At 46.7% G+C, this 17,055-nt stretch overlaps 1 protein-coding gene and 1 non-coding gene across 2 annotated transcripts; both read right to left on the bottom strand.

Annotated features, from left to right (window-relative positions):
* Positions 1 to 11,818: 11,818 nt before the first annotated feature.
* Positions 11,819 to 16,986, bottom strand: HSPA8 (heat shock protein family A (Hsp70) member 8). Its single transcript, XM_037138297.2, has 9 exons — positions 16,878 to 16,986; positions 15,980 to 16,189; positions 15,232 to 15,437; positions 14,828 to 14,980; positions 13,942 to 14,497; positions 13,519 to 13,721; positions 12,915 to 13,113; positions 12,548 to 12,780; positions 11,819 to 12,234 (listed from the first exon to the last, which is right to left on the bottom strand). Exons 2-9 carry the CDS (start codon positions 16,182 to 16,184, stop codon positions 12,049 to 12,051), a joined length of 1,941 nt encoding a protein of 646 aa, XP_036994192.1. The 5' UTR covers positions 16,185 to 16,189; positions 16,878 to 16,986; the 3' UTR covers positions 11,819 to 12,048.
* Positions 13,366 to 13,450, bottom strand: LOC119044069 (small nucleolar RNA SNORD14). Its single transcript, XR_005081541.1, has one exon. It is a non-coding gene; the product is annotated as a small nucleolar RNA SNORD14 (small nucleolar RNA).
* Positions 16,987 to 17,055: the final 69 nt, after the last annotated feature.

Below are 17,055 nucleotides of genomic sequence, written 5' to 3'. Positions count from 1 at the left end.
AGAAAAAATAAACCATCTTTACTCACATATAATATTATTGCTTATGAAAAAATCTGAAGGAACCTCACAAAATCATTACTAGATTTAAGAGGAGAATTGAGCAAAATCACACAATACATGATTAATATTTAAGTTCAATTGCATTTCTACAATGTAGAAGCAATTAATTGGAAAATAAAATTTAAAAACAGTTCAATTTACAATAGCATAAAAATGTAATTTGAAATCAATTATTAAAAGATGCAAGATTTGTTCATTTTAAACTACAAAACAAATAAGCAACCAGAAATGCCAGAAAATCAAACTGCATGGAACTCTGACAACCAAGAAATTAAAGAAAAAGTCAACCAGAAGAACCAGACCAGTAAGAACCCGAAACAAGGCAGTAGACTACACAGGCAGGGCTGGCTGAAGGCAAAACTGAGACTCGGAGTTGACTGTGGACTTTGTCAGTTGCCACGGTGGGAGAAATTCCCAGTATCACATGAGAGTTCTCGGAAAGTGGGATAGAGACAAGTAGGTGAGCTGCACTCTTCCCTCTCTGGCCCCTCCCCTACAGGCAGTGCCACAGTGCAGCAAGGATGTTTGCCCTGCCTGGGTGAATACCAAAGGTCCTGACCCCCTGGAACTTAACAGGTGTGCTGAGAGAAAGAAATATGGCCCAAATGAAAGAACAGAACAAAACTTCAGAAAGAGAGCTAAGCAATGAGGAGACAGCCAACCTATCTGATGGAGAATTTAAAACCCTGGTAATCAAAATGCTCATAGATCTGATTGAGCTTGGTTGAAAAATGAAAAAAACAAATGAAAGATACCCAAAATGAAATAAAGCAAAATATCCAGGGAACCAACAGTGACAGAAAGGAAGCCAGGACTCAAAGCAATGATTTGGAACAAAAGGAAGAAATAAACATCCAACCAGAACAGAATGAAGAAACAAGAATTCAAAAAGTGAAGAGAGACTTAGGAATCTCTGGGACAACCTGAAACATTCCAATATCTGAACTGTAGGGATGCTAGAAGGAGAAGAACAAGAGCAAGAAATTGAAAACATATTCAAACAAATAATGAAGAAAAACTTCCCCAATCTGGCCAAGGAAATAGACTTCCAGGAAGTCCAGGAAGCCCAGAGAGTCCCAAAAAAGTTGGACCCAAAGAGGAACACACCAAGGCACATCATCATTAGGTTACTCAAGATTAAAGATAAAGAGAGAATCTTAAAATCAGAAAGAGGAAAGGGGAGAGTTAACTACAAAGGAGTTCCCAGAAGGCTATCAGCTGATTTCTCAAAAGAAACCTTGCAGGTAAGAAGGGGCTGGAAAGAAGTATTCAAAGTCATGAAAGGCAAGAACCTACAACCCAGGTTAATCTATCCAGCAAAGCTATCATTTAGAATGAAAGGGCAGATACAGTGCTTCCCAGATAAAGTCAAGTTAAAGGAATTTATCATCACCAAGCCATTATTATACGAAATGTTAAAGGGACTTGTCTAAGAAAAAGAAGATAAAAAATATGAACAATAAAATGACAACCAACTCACAACTATCAGCAAATGAACCTAAAAGAAAAGAGAAACAACAAAAACAAAAACTAAGCAAACATCTAAAACAGGAACAGAATCAGATAAATGGACATCACACAAGAGGGAGTTCAGTGGGGAGGGGGAAGGAAGGAATGGGGGGGGTAAAAGTACAGGAAAAAGCAGCATGATTAGTAGGCATAAAATGAATGGGGAGAGATTAAAAATGGTGTAGGAAACAAAGAACTTACATGTACAACCCATGGATATGAAGTAAGGTGGGGGGAATGCTGGAGGGTTAGGGGTGCAGGGCAGAGAGGGGATAAAAAGGGGGAAATTGGGAACACTTAAATAGCATAATCAATAAAAATACTTCAAAAAAACTACAAAACCTTGCTGATGGAAACTTTAAAAGACCTAAATAAATGAAGAGATATATACCATGTTCATGAATTGTTAAGATGTCAACTTTACCCAATTTAATCTATCCTGTGATTAAAATAGCAATTATAATTCAAGCAAGCTTGTTTTTTAGAAATCGAGTTGATATTTAAAATTTACATGGAAGAACACTCCCTGGCTGGTGTGGCTCAGTGGACTGAGCTCTGGCCTGAGGACTGAGATTCCCAGTCAGGGCACATGTCTGGGTTGCAGGCCAGGTCACCAGCTGGGGGCTCGCAAGAAGCAACTGATTGATGTTTCTCTGCACATCAACATTTCTCTCCTTCTTTCCCCTCCCACCTCTCTAAAAATAAAGAAATAAAATATTAAAATTTACATGGGAAAGCAAAAGATCTAGAAGAGTCCAAAGAAACTTTAAAAAGAAAAACAGAGTTGGGGGACCCATACTACTTGGTTTTAAGGCCCACTATAAAGCAATAGTAATCAAACTGAATTTGACACAAACTTAACTGCACATAACTGTTCCAGTTATTTGTTACTGAGTAACAAATCACCCTGAAACAGTCAATTATTTTGCTCAGGAACTGGGACTTGATGGGTCTCAGCTGACCACTTCTTACGCAGGGTCTGTCCTACAGGGCAGCTGAATGTCCCCCAGAGCCTGGTGGAAGCAGCATGGGTTTCACAGTCCAGACGTGGAAGTTACCTGGTGTTAGTCCACACATTACCCTTTAGATGTCAGTCCCTGGAGATGGCCCATATTCAAGGGAGAGGAATCAGACCCCATACCTTGATGATAGCAGCATCAAACCACCTCACAAACAAACCAGTGAAGGACCTGAGATAAAAGTCACTGTTGGCCTAACAGAAAGCATGGTGGGAACAAGGAAGGCTCGGATAAAATGAGGGGAAATGCCACGCAGGACTCTTTGAGCCTCCTAAGTCTCCTGGAGAGATTCACCACAATGGCAGGTGGGGAGAAGGTAAGACGCTGGGTTTGGGGAGGCACTTTTTTCCTCCTCGGACAGAGTGTTGGCCTTACTTAAGCAGATGAGGTCCCCCAAATTTCACCTGGCTTCACTCTTTCGCTTCCAGGCCTTTGACACATGCTGTTCCCATGCATGAGAATGCCCTTCCTCTGCCCTGTGACTGTCCCCTACTCATTCTTCAGGTTCAGTTTAGGCATAATGCCCTCCAGGAAGCTCTCCTTGACCCCGAGCAGGGTCAAGGCCCCTCCCATGGGTTGTCATAACACTCTGCACTTTGCTTCTTGTCAACAGTCATTAGTGTCTTGTTGCTACCTGTTCACTTGATCTACCCCTTACTAGAGTGGAGGCAACCTAAAGGCGCAAGGCAATGTTTTGCACTCCTTCATATTCACAGTGTTCCAGTAAGACTGATGAATGACTTAAGTGAGGGTGTGGAATATTCCTGAGCTAAAGCAGGACTCAAAGTCACACAAGAAAGTGGCTGCAAGATCTCTTCCTTCGTCCAAGGTATTGGGCATCACCTCTTTGCAGAGGCGAACCGGAACTGGGCAGAGCAGATCTGACCGGGTGATTAGCTAGTCCCTTAGTGCGAAGAGCCAACAGTGCGATCTGCTCTACCGTGGCCTCCCCCCAGCCTCTCCAAATCAGCCAACTTCCCTTCCCAGCTCCTCTCTGAGAGTAGATCGACCTGCTTCCCACTAAAACTACAGACGCGATAATAGGAGGGAAAAAAGGGTCGAGGGCTGGACAATTGGTGGCGACGAGATGAACACAGATTAATGCTGCGGACCTTGCCCTGCCACCCCAGCCTAGGCTGGGGAAGGTTCATAGTTGATACCCATTAAAGGGCTTAATGAAATAATTACAATTCACACCCCAGAGCATCAGGGAATCAATACTCGGGAACTCTGGACCACTCTGGTGGGGGCCTCCCACTGGCCGCACAGCTCAGCACAGCAGGCCAAGCAGGGGAAGTGCGTGCTGTCGACTCGGAAGTTGCATTAAAAGGGGGCAATGGTGGATTAAAAGCTGCCGGGATCCTGGGGACTGGCCGTTATCCTCTGCTCCCCGCCTCGTCCCATTTCTGCCCCTCGGTGCACTGTTAGCCCCAATCGATGGGCTGTCAGGCGACATGGCCAGCTCCGGCATTAATGCGAGCTCACAAAGGAAGCCTGGTCCTATATTATCGCTTCTCTCGCCTACAAATTACCACATAATGCAGGCCACGGGCAGCCTGTGACATGTTAATACTATACACGATTTGCTGGGATTGGACTAAACATTTCACGGCTAAAGATTTCATCAGAGACTCGATGACAGAAATAAACTGCTGCCCACGGGGAAATCACTGGAAATAATAGAATTAGGCATTGTTTGGGAATGTGGAGGGAAGACGGCTGGGAGGGCCGGGAAGGGGGCTGCTGCCCACAGCTGGTGGGGGGTCTGCAGTGGGTCCTGCTTGGGGGAAGCAGATTGTCACTAACAAGAGCCTTTTTGCTGGCCCCTGGAAAGAACAGGTATTTGACTTTGTTTTGTGCAAAAGCTGGGGAGAGGCTTTGTCTTCTGTGACAGCAGGGAATGTGATCGTCTTGGGTTGAATTGTGCCCCCACCCCCTGCCACCGGCCACCAAAAACAGATAGAGTGAAGTAGAAATCCCCACTTCCTCACAATGATTTGACCGTATTTGGAAATCGGGTTTCTACAGAGGCAACCGAATTTAAAAATGAGGCCATTTGGGTGGGCCCTGCTCCAATATGACCGGCATCCTTCTGACAAAGGGGAGATTGGGACACGGACTCGGACACAGATGTGCGCGGAGGGAGGACACCATGGAAGCCACCAGAAGCAGAAGGCCGGGTGACCCGCGGTGGTCTGTGAGCTGGGGAACACCGAGGCCGCCCCGGGCCGGGAGGCGAGGGAGGGTGCCCTTCCCGGTGCCTTCAGAGACCGCGGGCTGCCGCCACCCTGGCTTCCCACTGCTACGCCCAGAGCTGTGAGGAAAGACGTCGCTGCTGTTTGAAGCCACAGTTTTGGAACCTGGTTGCAGCAGCCTTGGGGAATGTTAATCATGATTACTACTGAGTTACTGGTTGATAAGAGCCTTCACTGAGCACTTGGTCTCGGAGTCAGGCAGAGCTAAACGCTGCACACTCACTGGCTCTTCTTCACTCCTCAGAACAAACCCAGTGGTGGAGGCTCACAGTCCCCATTTCACAGGCAAGGAAACGCGGCTTCAGGAAGGATGGTGCGTTTGAGGTGGCGCACCAGCAGGCAGCGGAGTGGGTCCCTGCTCGACAGAAATACGGGAAACCCTGAATCGCCATACAAACGAAGAGATCTCTGGCGAATATTTCCAACGTCTTTTCAATCGGTCCAGTCTAGTGTTTTCGGCCCCTGGCTGTCAAACCTGTACCTCCTTGGTCTGAGAGTCCAGTGTCACGAATGACATGGACGATGACAGCACAGGGGTGAGGAGACAGGTGGGGGGCTGGGGCGATGAATGGGTACACCCTTCTGGTTATAAGACGATTGAAGAACTTCTGGGGGTCTGAGGCACAGCATGGTGAGTATCGTTAAGAAGACCGTCTTATGTTCTTGAAAGTGGCCCTGACAGGGACCCTTAAATGTTCTCACCCCAGCCCTGGCTGGTGGGGCTCCGGGGACTGAGTGAATCTACTCCTTGTCTCCAAACACTTGTCTACTCTGGACAGTCCATGTAAACATAATCACACAGTAAGCAGCCTTTTGTGGCCGTCCTGTTTTCAAAAATCACCCACGTGGATGTGAGGGCGATCTGGCTGCGACATCTGTCACCCCACTGATGGCCAGGGCCGATTCAGTTGATCTGGCTGGCGAGACAGGTGTCCCCTTCCTCCCTCACCGATCCAAGTGTGGCCTCCCTGAAGCCGCGCACTCGGTCAAAGAGGACGACCTTCCCCACCAGAGGAGAGGACCTGTCTTCGGTCAGGAGTATGAGTAGCGGCGCTCCCCTGCTAGAAACTGCAAACAAGCTCTCAAAAATCACCCATGTTGCATTAGGTATCAGTACTTCATTTGTCTTGATGACTTTACAACATTATCTATCCGTCGTTAGCTGGTGGACATTTGGGCTGTCGACACTGTTTGGCTGCTGTAATTATGCTGCTTGGAACATTTGTGTACAGGTGTCTGTGCGGATGTCTATTTCCATTTCCCCTGGTACGTCATGGAGTGGGATGTCTGAGTCAAATATTCATTCTACGTTGAACTTTTTGTGGCATTGCCAGACTTTTTTCCAAAGTGGCTGTACCATTTTTTTTACCCTCGCCTGAGGACGTGCTCACTTAACTTAGAGAGAAGGAACAGGGGGAAGAGAGTGGGAGGAAGCATCAATCAGTTGCCTCTCGTGCACCCCACAGTCAAGGGCTGAACCTGCAACGTAGGCCTGTGTCCTGAGCGGGAATCGAGCCCATGACACTCTGGTTTATGGGACGATGCTCCAACCCACTGAGCCACACCAGCCAAGGGGCTGTGCCATTGTACCTTCACAGGTCAGTGTATGAGGGTTCCGGTTTCTCCACGTCCTTGCCAAGTTGATCTTGTCTTTCTGATTATAGTCGTCCTAAAGGGTGTGAGGCTTTATCTTGTTGTGATTTTGAGTTGCATTTCACTGATGGCTAATGATGTTGAGCTTCTTTTCATGTGCTCATTAGCTACTTGTATATCTTCTTTGGAGAAATATCTATTCAGAGGTTTTGTCCGTTTTAAAAATTGGTTTGTCTTTTTTTTATTATCAAATTGTTTTTTTTACATATTCTCTATACCAGTCTTTGATTAGATATATGACTTGCAAATAGTTTCTTCAGTTATATGGGTTGTGTTTCTTTACTTTCTTGATGGTGTCCTTTGAAGCACAAACTTTATATTTTAACAAAGTCCAATATATCTATTTTTTCTGTTGTTGCTTGTGCCTTTGGTGTCATATCTAAGAAACCCTCACCTAGTCCAAGGTCAAGAAGTTTTGCAGCCTTTCCACAAGGCTCTGGGGCTTGCATGCTCTGACTGTTGTGAACCGCAGGCCAGCTGCTGAGTACAGACCCCATTCCTCCAGGCCCTGCCTGGGTGTCCTCTGGGGTAGCAAAGACTGGCTGCACTGTTTCCACTGCCTCCTCACTCCACATACTGTCCAAGTCTCAGGGGCAATCTGAAGGCCTCAGGTGGTCCTTCAGCTCAAAGACTTTGGCAGCTGTTTTTGCCAGCTTTCATGTGCCTGGTGCTGCTCCAAGTTTGGTCCATTTGCCCCTCATCTCAGGCAACTCTTACCACTGGCTCCCCACTCTGCACAGAGAAACTCTAGCAGAGACCTGCGGAAAGCCAGAGCCTGCCAGCCGGCTGGCCACCACCCCAAGAGCCATGGCCGTACCCGAACTGTTAGAAAGCCCAGAAAGAACAACACATTCTGCCCCTCACCTCTTGGGTGCCTGCTCCCAACCCAACAAACGAATAAACACATCTCTTTTTTATTCATTTGATTACAACTGTGTGCTTATAATGTACCAAGCACTGGGAATATAGGAGTTTGTGAGTATTCTTGTTCTTGGGTTGGAGTTGGTGGGGAACACGAGCACCTTACACAAGTGCGATGAGAAGTGGAAGTTCAGGGATGGCGAGAAAAATCACGTAGGGGCTTAAACTAGTAAAGTAGGTCAGGAAAGGCTGTCTCCCGTTCCCACGGAGGCTTATGCTTTTCCCCTCCATGTTACAAAGCTCTGCCCATCCCCCTGCACCCCCACACAGAATGGGTGTGGGGATGACAGCCATGTCCCCAAGCACGGCACTTACTGAACCCCTCAGGGCGCGGCCTGCAACACAGATGTGAGTGTGCGGGGCTGACCCCCCTTTGTGTCCACTCTGCTTCCACTTCGGCAACTTTTGAACAAACAAAGAGCACAGACCCTGGGGATGGGGGACGGGTAGGAGAGGGTACAGGGAGGATAAATGGTGACAGAAGGAAACTTCAGTTTATGTGGGGGACTCACAGTACAATACAGTGTGGGGCAAAAGTAGGTTTACAGTTGTGAGTACATAAACACAGCTTATTTTTGTATTATTAATTACTGTATTATTTTCTATATGGACAAACCTACTTTTCCCCTACCTGTATAGACTTGATGTATTATAAAATTGTATACTTGAAATTCATATCATTTTATTAATCAATGTCTTCCCCACAAATTCAATTGAAAAACAAAGCCCACAAATCTTAGTAAAAATTGGTCTAGCAACTCGCCTTCTCTGCCCCGTACTTGTTTTACAAGTAGCTGCTGCCATCTGGTGGACAAAGATGTCCTTACATCCATATACAGACTTCAAAGAAATGAAAATTCCCCAGCCTCTCCTATTTATGGCCCCACCAGTCACTCCTTTCTACTTTAACAAAATCCAAAAGTTATTTTTTTCCTATGAAAGCACAGGTCCTGGAACATTGCAGGTACTCAGTAAATATACTTTGAGGGAGGAATTGTTTGAGAGCATTATCATTTTCTTTCTTTTTTAAGATTTTATTTTATTTATTTTTAGAGAGAAGAAAGGGAGGGAGAAAGAGAGGGAGAGAAACATCAATGTGTGGTTGCCTCTCACATGGCCCCCACTGGGGATCTGGCCCTCAACCCAGGCATGTGCCCTGACTGGGAATCGAACTGGCGACTACTTGGTTTGCAGCCCATGCTCAATCCACTGAGCTACACCAGCCAGGGCCCACTTTATTTCTTTATATCACACTTTAAGTACGTAAATATCACAGTAATATTGTTGGGAGTAATTGTATTACTGTGGCTTTAAAGGCAAAATCAGTCCCTTAGCAATTTTAAATTGTAACAATTACCATTGAGTTAAACAAGCTATGGCACTAAAAATGTATTTTAAAAGACAATCATGCTTTTGCTAAATAAGTCCAGCTAAACCCAGCATGTAATTCTCTTTTGTTTGTCTGCACAAACAAAGCCGGACACGGAGGTTGATGGACAGTGCAGTTTTTGCTCCCTCCTCCCAACCCAGTACTGAGATTTGCCCCGTGCAAATCTCAGAGCCAGCAATCTGGGCCAGGGGTGTCAAACTCGTTTTCACTGGGACCACTTGAGCCTCAAGGTTGCCCTCAAAGGGCCGAAATAATTTTAGGACTGTAAAAATGTAACTACTCCTTAACCACTAAGGAGCTGAAATTACGTTTGGCCCTTTTGCAGGCAACCTGAGGCTGGTGTGGCCCCGGTGAAAATGAGTTCGACACGCCTGCTCTGGGCCACGGCACCGCCTCTGACAACCACAGCCTTCTCACAAGAATCCACATAGAAGCAGAATGCTCTTGCCTCCCTACATAGGTTTAGGCAGGCACGGCTAGATGATCCGGCCATTCTCCCCTGATAAGCTTGTTAGGGGAATCAAATCCGAGAAGCAGACGTCATTCGTTAATGCTAAACTGAATGGAAAACAGTAGAAGATGCTCGTGTTCCTGTGGCTGCCTCCTCTGCATCTTCCTCTAAAGCAGGGTGTCCGATCTCTTGGCACACACTGGAAGAAGAGTTGTCTTGGGTCACACATTACATACACAAACGCTAACGAAAACTGATGAGCAAACCAAAAAAAGGTTTTAAGTAAATTTACAATTTTCTGTTGAGCAGTATTCGTTGCTATCCTGGGCTTCGGGTTGGATACCTTTCTCCAATAAATAACATATAATGCTCTTTCCGAGGTTTTCCCACAAGGATTATGCTGTTTTGTACATTCTAATGTCACTTTGTAATTGTCCTCAATTCATCTTGTGTATGTCAGTCTCTCCTGCTACCCTGTACATATTTATAAGGCTGGAACAAACCTTCACTAGCTTTTTATCTATTCCCCCAGCCAGGACTCAGCCCACAGCAGAAGCCTAATTAAAAACAAAGTAAAAGGTAAAAGACAAAAGTTGATTTGAATCACTGGGATCCTCAAATCCCCAGATGGCTTAGACTTCCTGGTACTTTGAGGGTTCTGCAACTGCAAACCTTCAAAGTACTGGGAAGGAACAGTGTGAAAGCCAACTGCAACTGGATGAATACTGGGACCTAACTAGGTACATAAATTGTGTGTTTTACTTGACTTAAATTTCATTTTTCCAATAAGCGTGAATCCCAGGCACAAAAACACCAGTTTGCAGAAAAGTGCTGTTTGGGTACGATCTGATGCTTTGTAATTCACTATACTATGTAGGGACAAAAATACAGGTCAGAGTCAAGTTTACCAGACTTTGAATGCCTGGATCCCCCCCCCACCCCCCATGTTATTTGGTTACTTACCTCCTCTGAACTTCAGGGTCCTCATCTGTAAACACTCTTAGATTACCTTTCCTCCCAAGCCCGAATTCTTGTTTTCTTTTCTTTACACAGTAACTTTATTAAAGCTGAGGTCAGTAAGACAAGGGCTTGGAGTAGAGGCAGTGAAGGGGGCCTTAGAGACAGTCCCAGTTAGGTTAGCCCGGACAGCAGTGTGCTCCCGGGAAGAGGGCCCCCCAGTTTTCCATCACACAGGTCCAGCGACGTGTTGTTTCTTTCACCCATATAAAGGAAACATCGCCATTTTTCTGTCTCCAATTTCACTGATTAAATTTAAAGATATAATAAAGGAAAATTAACTGCAGCTGTTTCATGAACAGCAACCACCTGGTTATGCTCACTGAGCTAGATTAATGCTGAGAATTTGAGAATTGTGGTTACTGGAACTTCTGAAATCCTATCACAGTAGCCTATGAAATGCTATCTGGGTTTCACTCAATTACCACAAAGGCAGAGGAAGGAGGGCTCAAGCAGAGGTTAGGTCGGGTTACTCTGAGCCTAGATTGTGGCCTAAGACCCCTCCCCATACCCGTGCTCACGGATAGTCTGAACCTGCCACCAGGTGGCAAGCCTGCACCACCAGGCCCTGAACAGGCTTAGCAACTGCCTTATTCAGGTTTGAGGAAACTGGAGGCCCAGGTGGGCAGTGCCACACAAAACCCCGGACTCTTTGCTGGCCGAGAGCCATTCAGCTCTTTGCTCCTCAGCAGGCTTACCTAAAGGGGTCGTGGCTGGACAGACTTGGTAAACAGAACTGTCCATCGGCTTGTCTCTTAGAGAATTTTAAGGGTTAGGTTGGCTGTGATTTAACTCACATCCCAATTTGCTGCTCCACACCTTTCCAAGGTGGTTTTATTCACAGGTGAGCAGAAGACCCTCACCAGGTCGACTGACAGCCCACCTAAGTTACCGCTTAGCCGCTGGGAGTAAACAGTAATGAAAGAACCTGCTGGGAAGTTTGTGATGGGAGGGATCCTTGCACGCCAGGCAGGGCCTTGGGTTCTGAAAGGCTGTTCCTTCATTCACACTGGCTGTCCTCACAACTTCCCATTACTTGTGTTGAACACACTAGTTACTTCAACTTGCACACCTGTATCCCATTCTTATTAACCATTACTCCATTAAACTTGAAAAAAACTGAGGCTTTTGTCCAGTGACTCAGTTTTAACATTTAACATTTGGGAATCACCCTTTTTAAGTCTTTTTTTAGAGGGCAATAGATGGACAGCCTTCTGCAGTGCAGCCTCTCGGCCTGCAGGACCACACCCAACCCATGGATCTCCACCCTCCTCCTAACACTTCCTTCCCAGGAACTTACCCAACCCTCGAGAGCATTGACTGTCTGCAGCTTAAAACTGTGTCAGGTCTAGTGGTGCCATGTAGTAATTTGAGCACAGAAAAGCCTGGAACTGCAAGTTCTCCCACTTCCTTTTATTTAAAACCTTCCTTGGGCATTTGCTTATGTTGAGCAATCTGTGCATTTCACACCCCAAATGATAAGGCCAGTGGCACTCATCCACCCCAGACCAAATGCCACCCTGCAAAACACGGAGCCAGACAATTTTATGGTGCCAATTTAAATAGTTTATTTAAGACATCGCATTTTCCACTTTACAATACAGTGCTTATAAAGTGCATTATTTCCCTGTGCACATAGTCCATGTTCAAGTATCAAGAATGCTGTTTTATTATACAGCAGCTCAACTTTTAAAACTGCCATGGAATTTGCTACAAATTTGGGTCCTTCAATATTTTCTGTGGAACAATGCTAAATCTATGCAAGAGGTTGGCTTAATCAACCTCTTCAATGGTGGGCCCAGAGGAGGCCCCCCCGGACGGAGGGGCTCCGCCCCCAGGGAAGCCCCCGGGCATCCCTCCTGGCATGCCTCCTGCACTCTGGTACAGCTTGGTGATGATTGGGTTGCAGACCTTTTCCAGCTCTTTCTGCTGATGTTCAAATTCTTCCTTTTCTGCAGTCTGAGGAAAGAACACAACAGCACTTTACCGCCAAACTTCAAGGAGAGGAGGCTCCACGCATGATGCTGTCTGGTCAGACACCAGACAGAGAAACCTACTACCGCCACAGTAATGAAAAACCTATGTATGAATTCTTTGGGTCACTCAGACATCCAAGGAAGGTAGTTACCAACATGGCTGAATTCTGGTGGAAACCGCGAATGTTTGGACCGTTCATCCTTGTGACCCAATCGATACATTTACAGAAAAGCACCTAGATATTTACTGAAGCCCTACACACCCACCCAACTCAATAGTTTAAGTGATTACAAACCTGATTCTTATCAAGCCAGTTGATGATTTCATTGCACTTGTCAAGGATCTTCTGTTTGTCCTCATCATTGATCTTGCCTTGAAGTTTTTCATCTTCAACAGTTGCTTTCATGTTGAATGCATAGGATTCAAGTGAGTTCTTGGAAGACACCTTGTCCCGCTGTTTCTCGTCTTCAGCTTTGTACTTCTCAGCCTCCTGGACCATGCGCTCAATGTCTTCCTTGCTCAGACGACCTGTGGAGTTATTTAGGTGTGTCTTGTTAATACCAGAAACCTACAACAGCAGGAACATCTGGAACATGCAACCACTGGGACTGAAAGCATGGCACAAGACCAGACAACATGCACACACCTGTGCTTCAACTCACCTTTGTCGTTAGTGATGGTGATCTTGTTCTCTTTTCCCGTACTCTTATCCACAGCAGACACATTCAGGATGCCGTTGGCATCAATGTCGAAAGTGACTTCAATCTGAGGAACACCACGAGGTGCAGGAGGGATGCCTGTGAGTTCAAACTTGCCGAGCAGGTTGTTATCCTTGGTCATGGCGCGCTCACCTTCATAAACCTTGGTAGAAAACAGAAATTACTGCCTTGACCAGTGTGGCTCAACTGTGTCATTATGCAAAATGAAAGGCTGCCAGTTTGATTCCTAGTCAGGGCATGTAGTAAAATAGTAAAACTCATCAATGTTTCTTCTTCCTCCCTCTCTCTAAAAAGACCAAAGTGAAGTCTTAAAAAAATTTAAAAATAAAAATTACTAAAAAGTCACCAAGTTCTTGTACTACTAAGTATAAGCTCTATTGGGGAAGACTGATCATCACTCAGACATCCAAGGAAGGAACTGGCCAACATGAGACTTCTGGTGGAAACTACGAATGGTTCTGGATCCATCATCACAGTGAGCCAAGTCTTCCCCAGGTTTCCAGGACCTCAGTGTGTCAAAGCCAACCAAGCTAACAGAGACACATACCTGAATGAGCACCCCAGGCTGGTTGTCGGAGTAGGTGGTGAAGGTCTGCGTCTGCTTGGTGGGAATGGTGGTGTTGCGCTTGATGAGGACCGTCATGACCCCGCCTGCAGTCTCAATGCCGAGGGAAAGAGGAGTGACGTCCAGCAGCAGCAAGTCTTGAACATTTTCCGATTTGTCTCCGGAGAGGATGGCTGCCTGGACAGCTAGATTAAAAAAAAAAAAAAAGTTTAAAAAAGCACAGCACAACTCATTTTTTCACGAACAAATCTTGATCGCTCAGACATCCAAGGAAGTCAGGCTATCATTAGCTAAGCTTATAGTGGAAACTACGAATGTTTGATAAATACTCATCACAGCGAGTCACTTTGAGCCTCAACTAAGAGGCTGCCTCTTAGAACTGCTCAATTAAAAGAATAGAATTACCTGCACCATAAGCAACAGCCTCATCAGGGTTGATGCTCTTGTTCAGCTCCTTCCCATTGAAGAAATCCTGCAGAAGTTTCTGAATCTTGGGGATACGGGTTGAGCCCCCCACCAGGACAATATCATGGATCTGGGACTTGTCGAGCTTGGCATCCCGGAGAGCTTTCTCTACAGGGTCCAGGGTGCCACGGAAAAGGTCAGCATTCAATTCTTCAAATCGGGCTCGGGTGATTGAGGTATAGAAGTCGATTCCTTCATAAAGTGAATCAATCTCAATACTGGCCTGGGTGCTGGAAGAGAGAGTGCGCTTAGCTCGTTCACAAGCAGTACGAAGGCGACGAACAGCTCTCTTATTCTCACTGATGTCCTTCTTGTGCTTGCGCTTGAACTCTGCAATGAAATGGTTGACCATTCGGTTGTCAAAGTCTTCTCCACCCAAGTGTGTGTCACCAGCTGTAGATTTGACCTCAAAGATTCCATCTTCAATTGTGAGAATTGACACATCAAAAGTGCCACCTCCCAAGTCAAAGATCAGCACATTTCTTTCAGCTCCAACCTGCCATTAGAATAAAGATGTATTAGTTGTTATCTACATTTTTGATGGCTCAACCTTTTTTTATTGAGGCTTGGCTTAATTCAGCCCTGGCTGGTGTGGCTCAGTGTGGACTGAGCACTGACCTGTAAACCAAAAGGTCACCAGTTCAACTCCCAGTGCACGTGTCTGGGTTGTGTGCCAGGTACCCAGTTAGGGGAGTGTGAAAAGAAACCAATAGGTGGATATATCTCTCGAGCACTGGTTTCTCACTCACCCTTTCTTTCTCCCTCCCTGTCACTAAAAATATACAATCTTAAAAACCCTCTGGATATCCATGACAATGGTACATACCTTCTTGTCTAAGCCATAAGCAATAGCGGCAGCAGTGGGCTCATTGATGATTCTAAGTACATTGAGACCAGCAATAGTTCCAGCATCTTTGGTAGCCTGACGCTGAGAATCATTGAAATAAGCAGGTACTGTGACGACAGCATTGGTGACAGTCTAGAAAAAGAGACACAAAAATGAAGCCAAACCACCAGTCACTTCATAAACACAACAATCCCATGCTCATCACTACTGGAAATTACACTTGAAACACAGGAAGCTACGGAAAACATTCCAATGAAATAAATGGACCAGTTTCTTGTAACAACTACTATGTTCTTGGTCAAAACCCAAGTTATCCACTCACCAGGGAACCTGGCATCTAGTGTTTTCATGTCTCCAGCTATCTGTAACACGGCACTACTCACCTTCCCAAGGTAGGCTTCCGCGATTTCCTTCATCTTTGTCAAAACCATAGATGACACCTCTTCTGGATAGAAGCTTTTTGTCTCTCCCTTGTATTCTACTTGGACCTTGGGCCTGCCGGCATCATTCACAACCATGAAAGGCCAATGTTTCATATCAGATTGGACAACCGCATCATCGAATCTACGTCCAATCAATCGTTTGGCATCTGCAAATCATCAAATACAACCCAATCTTTAGTTTTCTTATACCTTTCCAAATACTCTATCTCTCCATTATTCAAATGCAAAAATGCCTTATCCACCCAAGTGCACAGTAAATGATCTCAACTTCCGAACAGCCAGCACTTTATTCAGGTTTTCCTGATATCCTAACATCAGTAGCATTTTTAGCCTAAGCAGTCATCAAAGGATTATGGTGCCAAGTCCAGTTCCCTTAAGACTTAAATGATTTTCCCAATTACCGGGACTTTCCCAGCTGCTGAATTATTCATTCTTCAGTTTCTCTTACAGGGCTGGTGTGGCTCAGTGGACTGAGTCCCCCCCCCAATGAGCTGTAAAGGTCACAGGTGGGGTTCCCAGCCAGGGCACGTGCCTGGGTTGCAGGCCAGGCCCCCAGTTGGGGGCATGAGAGAAACGGTTCTCTCCTCCCTCTTTCTCCCTTCCCCTATCTGGGAAACTTGTTTCTCAAATTACTTGCTTCCTAACATGGCTTATTTCGGGGTTTTTCCTCCTTAAATTAGGGGCTTACCAAACACTGTGTTGGTGGGATTCATTGCGACCTGATTCTTTGCAGCATCACCAATCAATCGTTCGGTATCGGTAAAGGCGACATAACTTGGAGTGGTTCGGTTTCCCTGATCGTTGGCAATTATTTCCACTTTTCCGTGCTGGAACACACCCACACAAGAGTAGGTGGTGCCAAGATCAATGCCAACTGCAGGTCCCTTAGACATGGTTGCTGGGGAGGAAAATGTTGAACCATTTAGAAGCATTTCCTTTGTTAAATGTCAAGTCAAACTATCAGGAACTACCAGTTAAGGTAACCCCTTACTAACGGCCCTTGCGGGGAGTAACCACGCGGGACAATCAGAGCAAACAACGCTTGTCTGCAGTCCAGGTGTCGGCGCCGCCAGACGCAGCAGAGCCCGCCTCTGGCTTAAAGGAAGAACCTGCCGGGAGGGTCTGCGACACTGACGACCACGTGGCCTCCAGCTCCTGGCCGCACCTCACTTCTCCCCGGACATTTCCGCATAGCCCGGGGGCACCGGGAGCTAGCACCGCCCACGCTCTACGGCTGTCAGAGGTCCCCTCCCCCGCCTTGGGCGCAGGCCAACGAAGGCTGCCTCGGCAGGACCGGCCTCTCCCAGGAGCCGGCATCCGCCGGGCGCTCCACTTCCTGCGCCCGGAAAGTGGATCGGGCCCCCTGCCCCATCCCCCGGGGAGCGCGGCCACAGCAGCGGCACTGCATGGCCGCGGCCCCACGCAGGGCTGCGGCGCTGCCTCCGCCTGGAACAAAGATCCCAGCGAAGTGGAGAGCTCACCGCACTCGGCCCACCGAGCACTCGGCCCCTGCCGGCCGCGCCAGGGGCGCACGATCCTCGGACGGTCTGACAAGCTACCAAAGGCTGCGAGGACAGCGGCCTTACCTTAGTACGCGTAGGCCCGCAAACACTCAGACCAGGACAGCTCCACCGTGTTCAATGAGACCGGTTTCCGCCTGCCACCCTGTCTCTTATACCCTGCCTCAGAACCTTCCAGAAGGGGTCCGCCCTGCCGGCCGCCCATCAAGCCTTGCTCGGCCAATGGGCGCGCGGCTGCTTCCAC

Source organism: Artibeus jamaicensis, unplaced genomic scaffold (genome assembly GCF_021234435.1).
Source record: "Artibeus jamaicensis isolate MK-2021 breed Jamaican fruit bat unplaced genomic scaffold, CSHL_Jam_final scaffold_660, whole genome shotgun sequence".
In the NCBI taxonomy this organism is placed as follows: Eukaryota; Metazoa; Chordata; class Mammalia; order Chiroptera; family Phyllostomidae; genus Artibeus; species Artibeus jamaicensis.
Note: the sequence above shows the minus strand (reverse complement) of the source record. Positions and strands in the feature narration are given on the sequence as shown.

Coding starts and splice junctions, on each gene's coding strand:
- HSPA8 (XM_037138297.2), bottom strand. CDS start 16,184: ATGTCTAAGGGACCTGCAGTTGGCATTGATCTTGGCACCACCTACTCT. Junction 13,722..13,941: donor GGCTGTTGCTTATGGTGCAG/GTAATTCTATTC, acceptor TTTTTAATCTAG/CTGTCCAGGCAGCCATCCTC. Junction 12,235..12,547: donor ACTGGCTTGATAAGAATCAG/GTTTGTAATCAC, acceptor TTCTTTCCTCAG/ACTGCAGAAAAGGAAGAATT.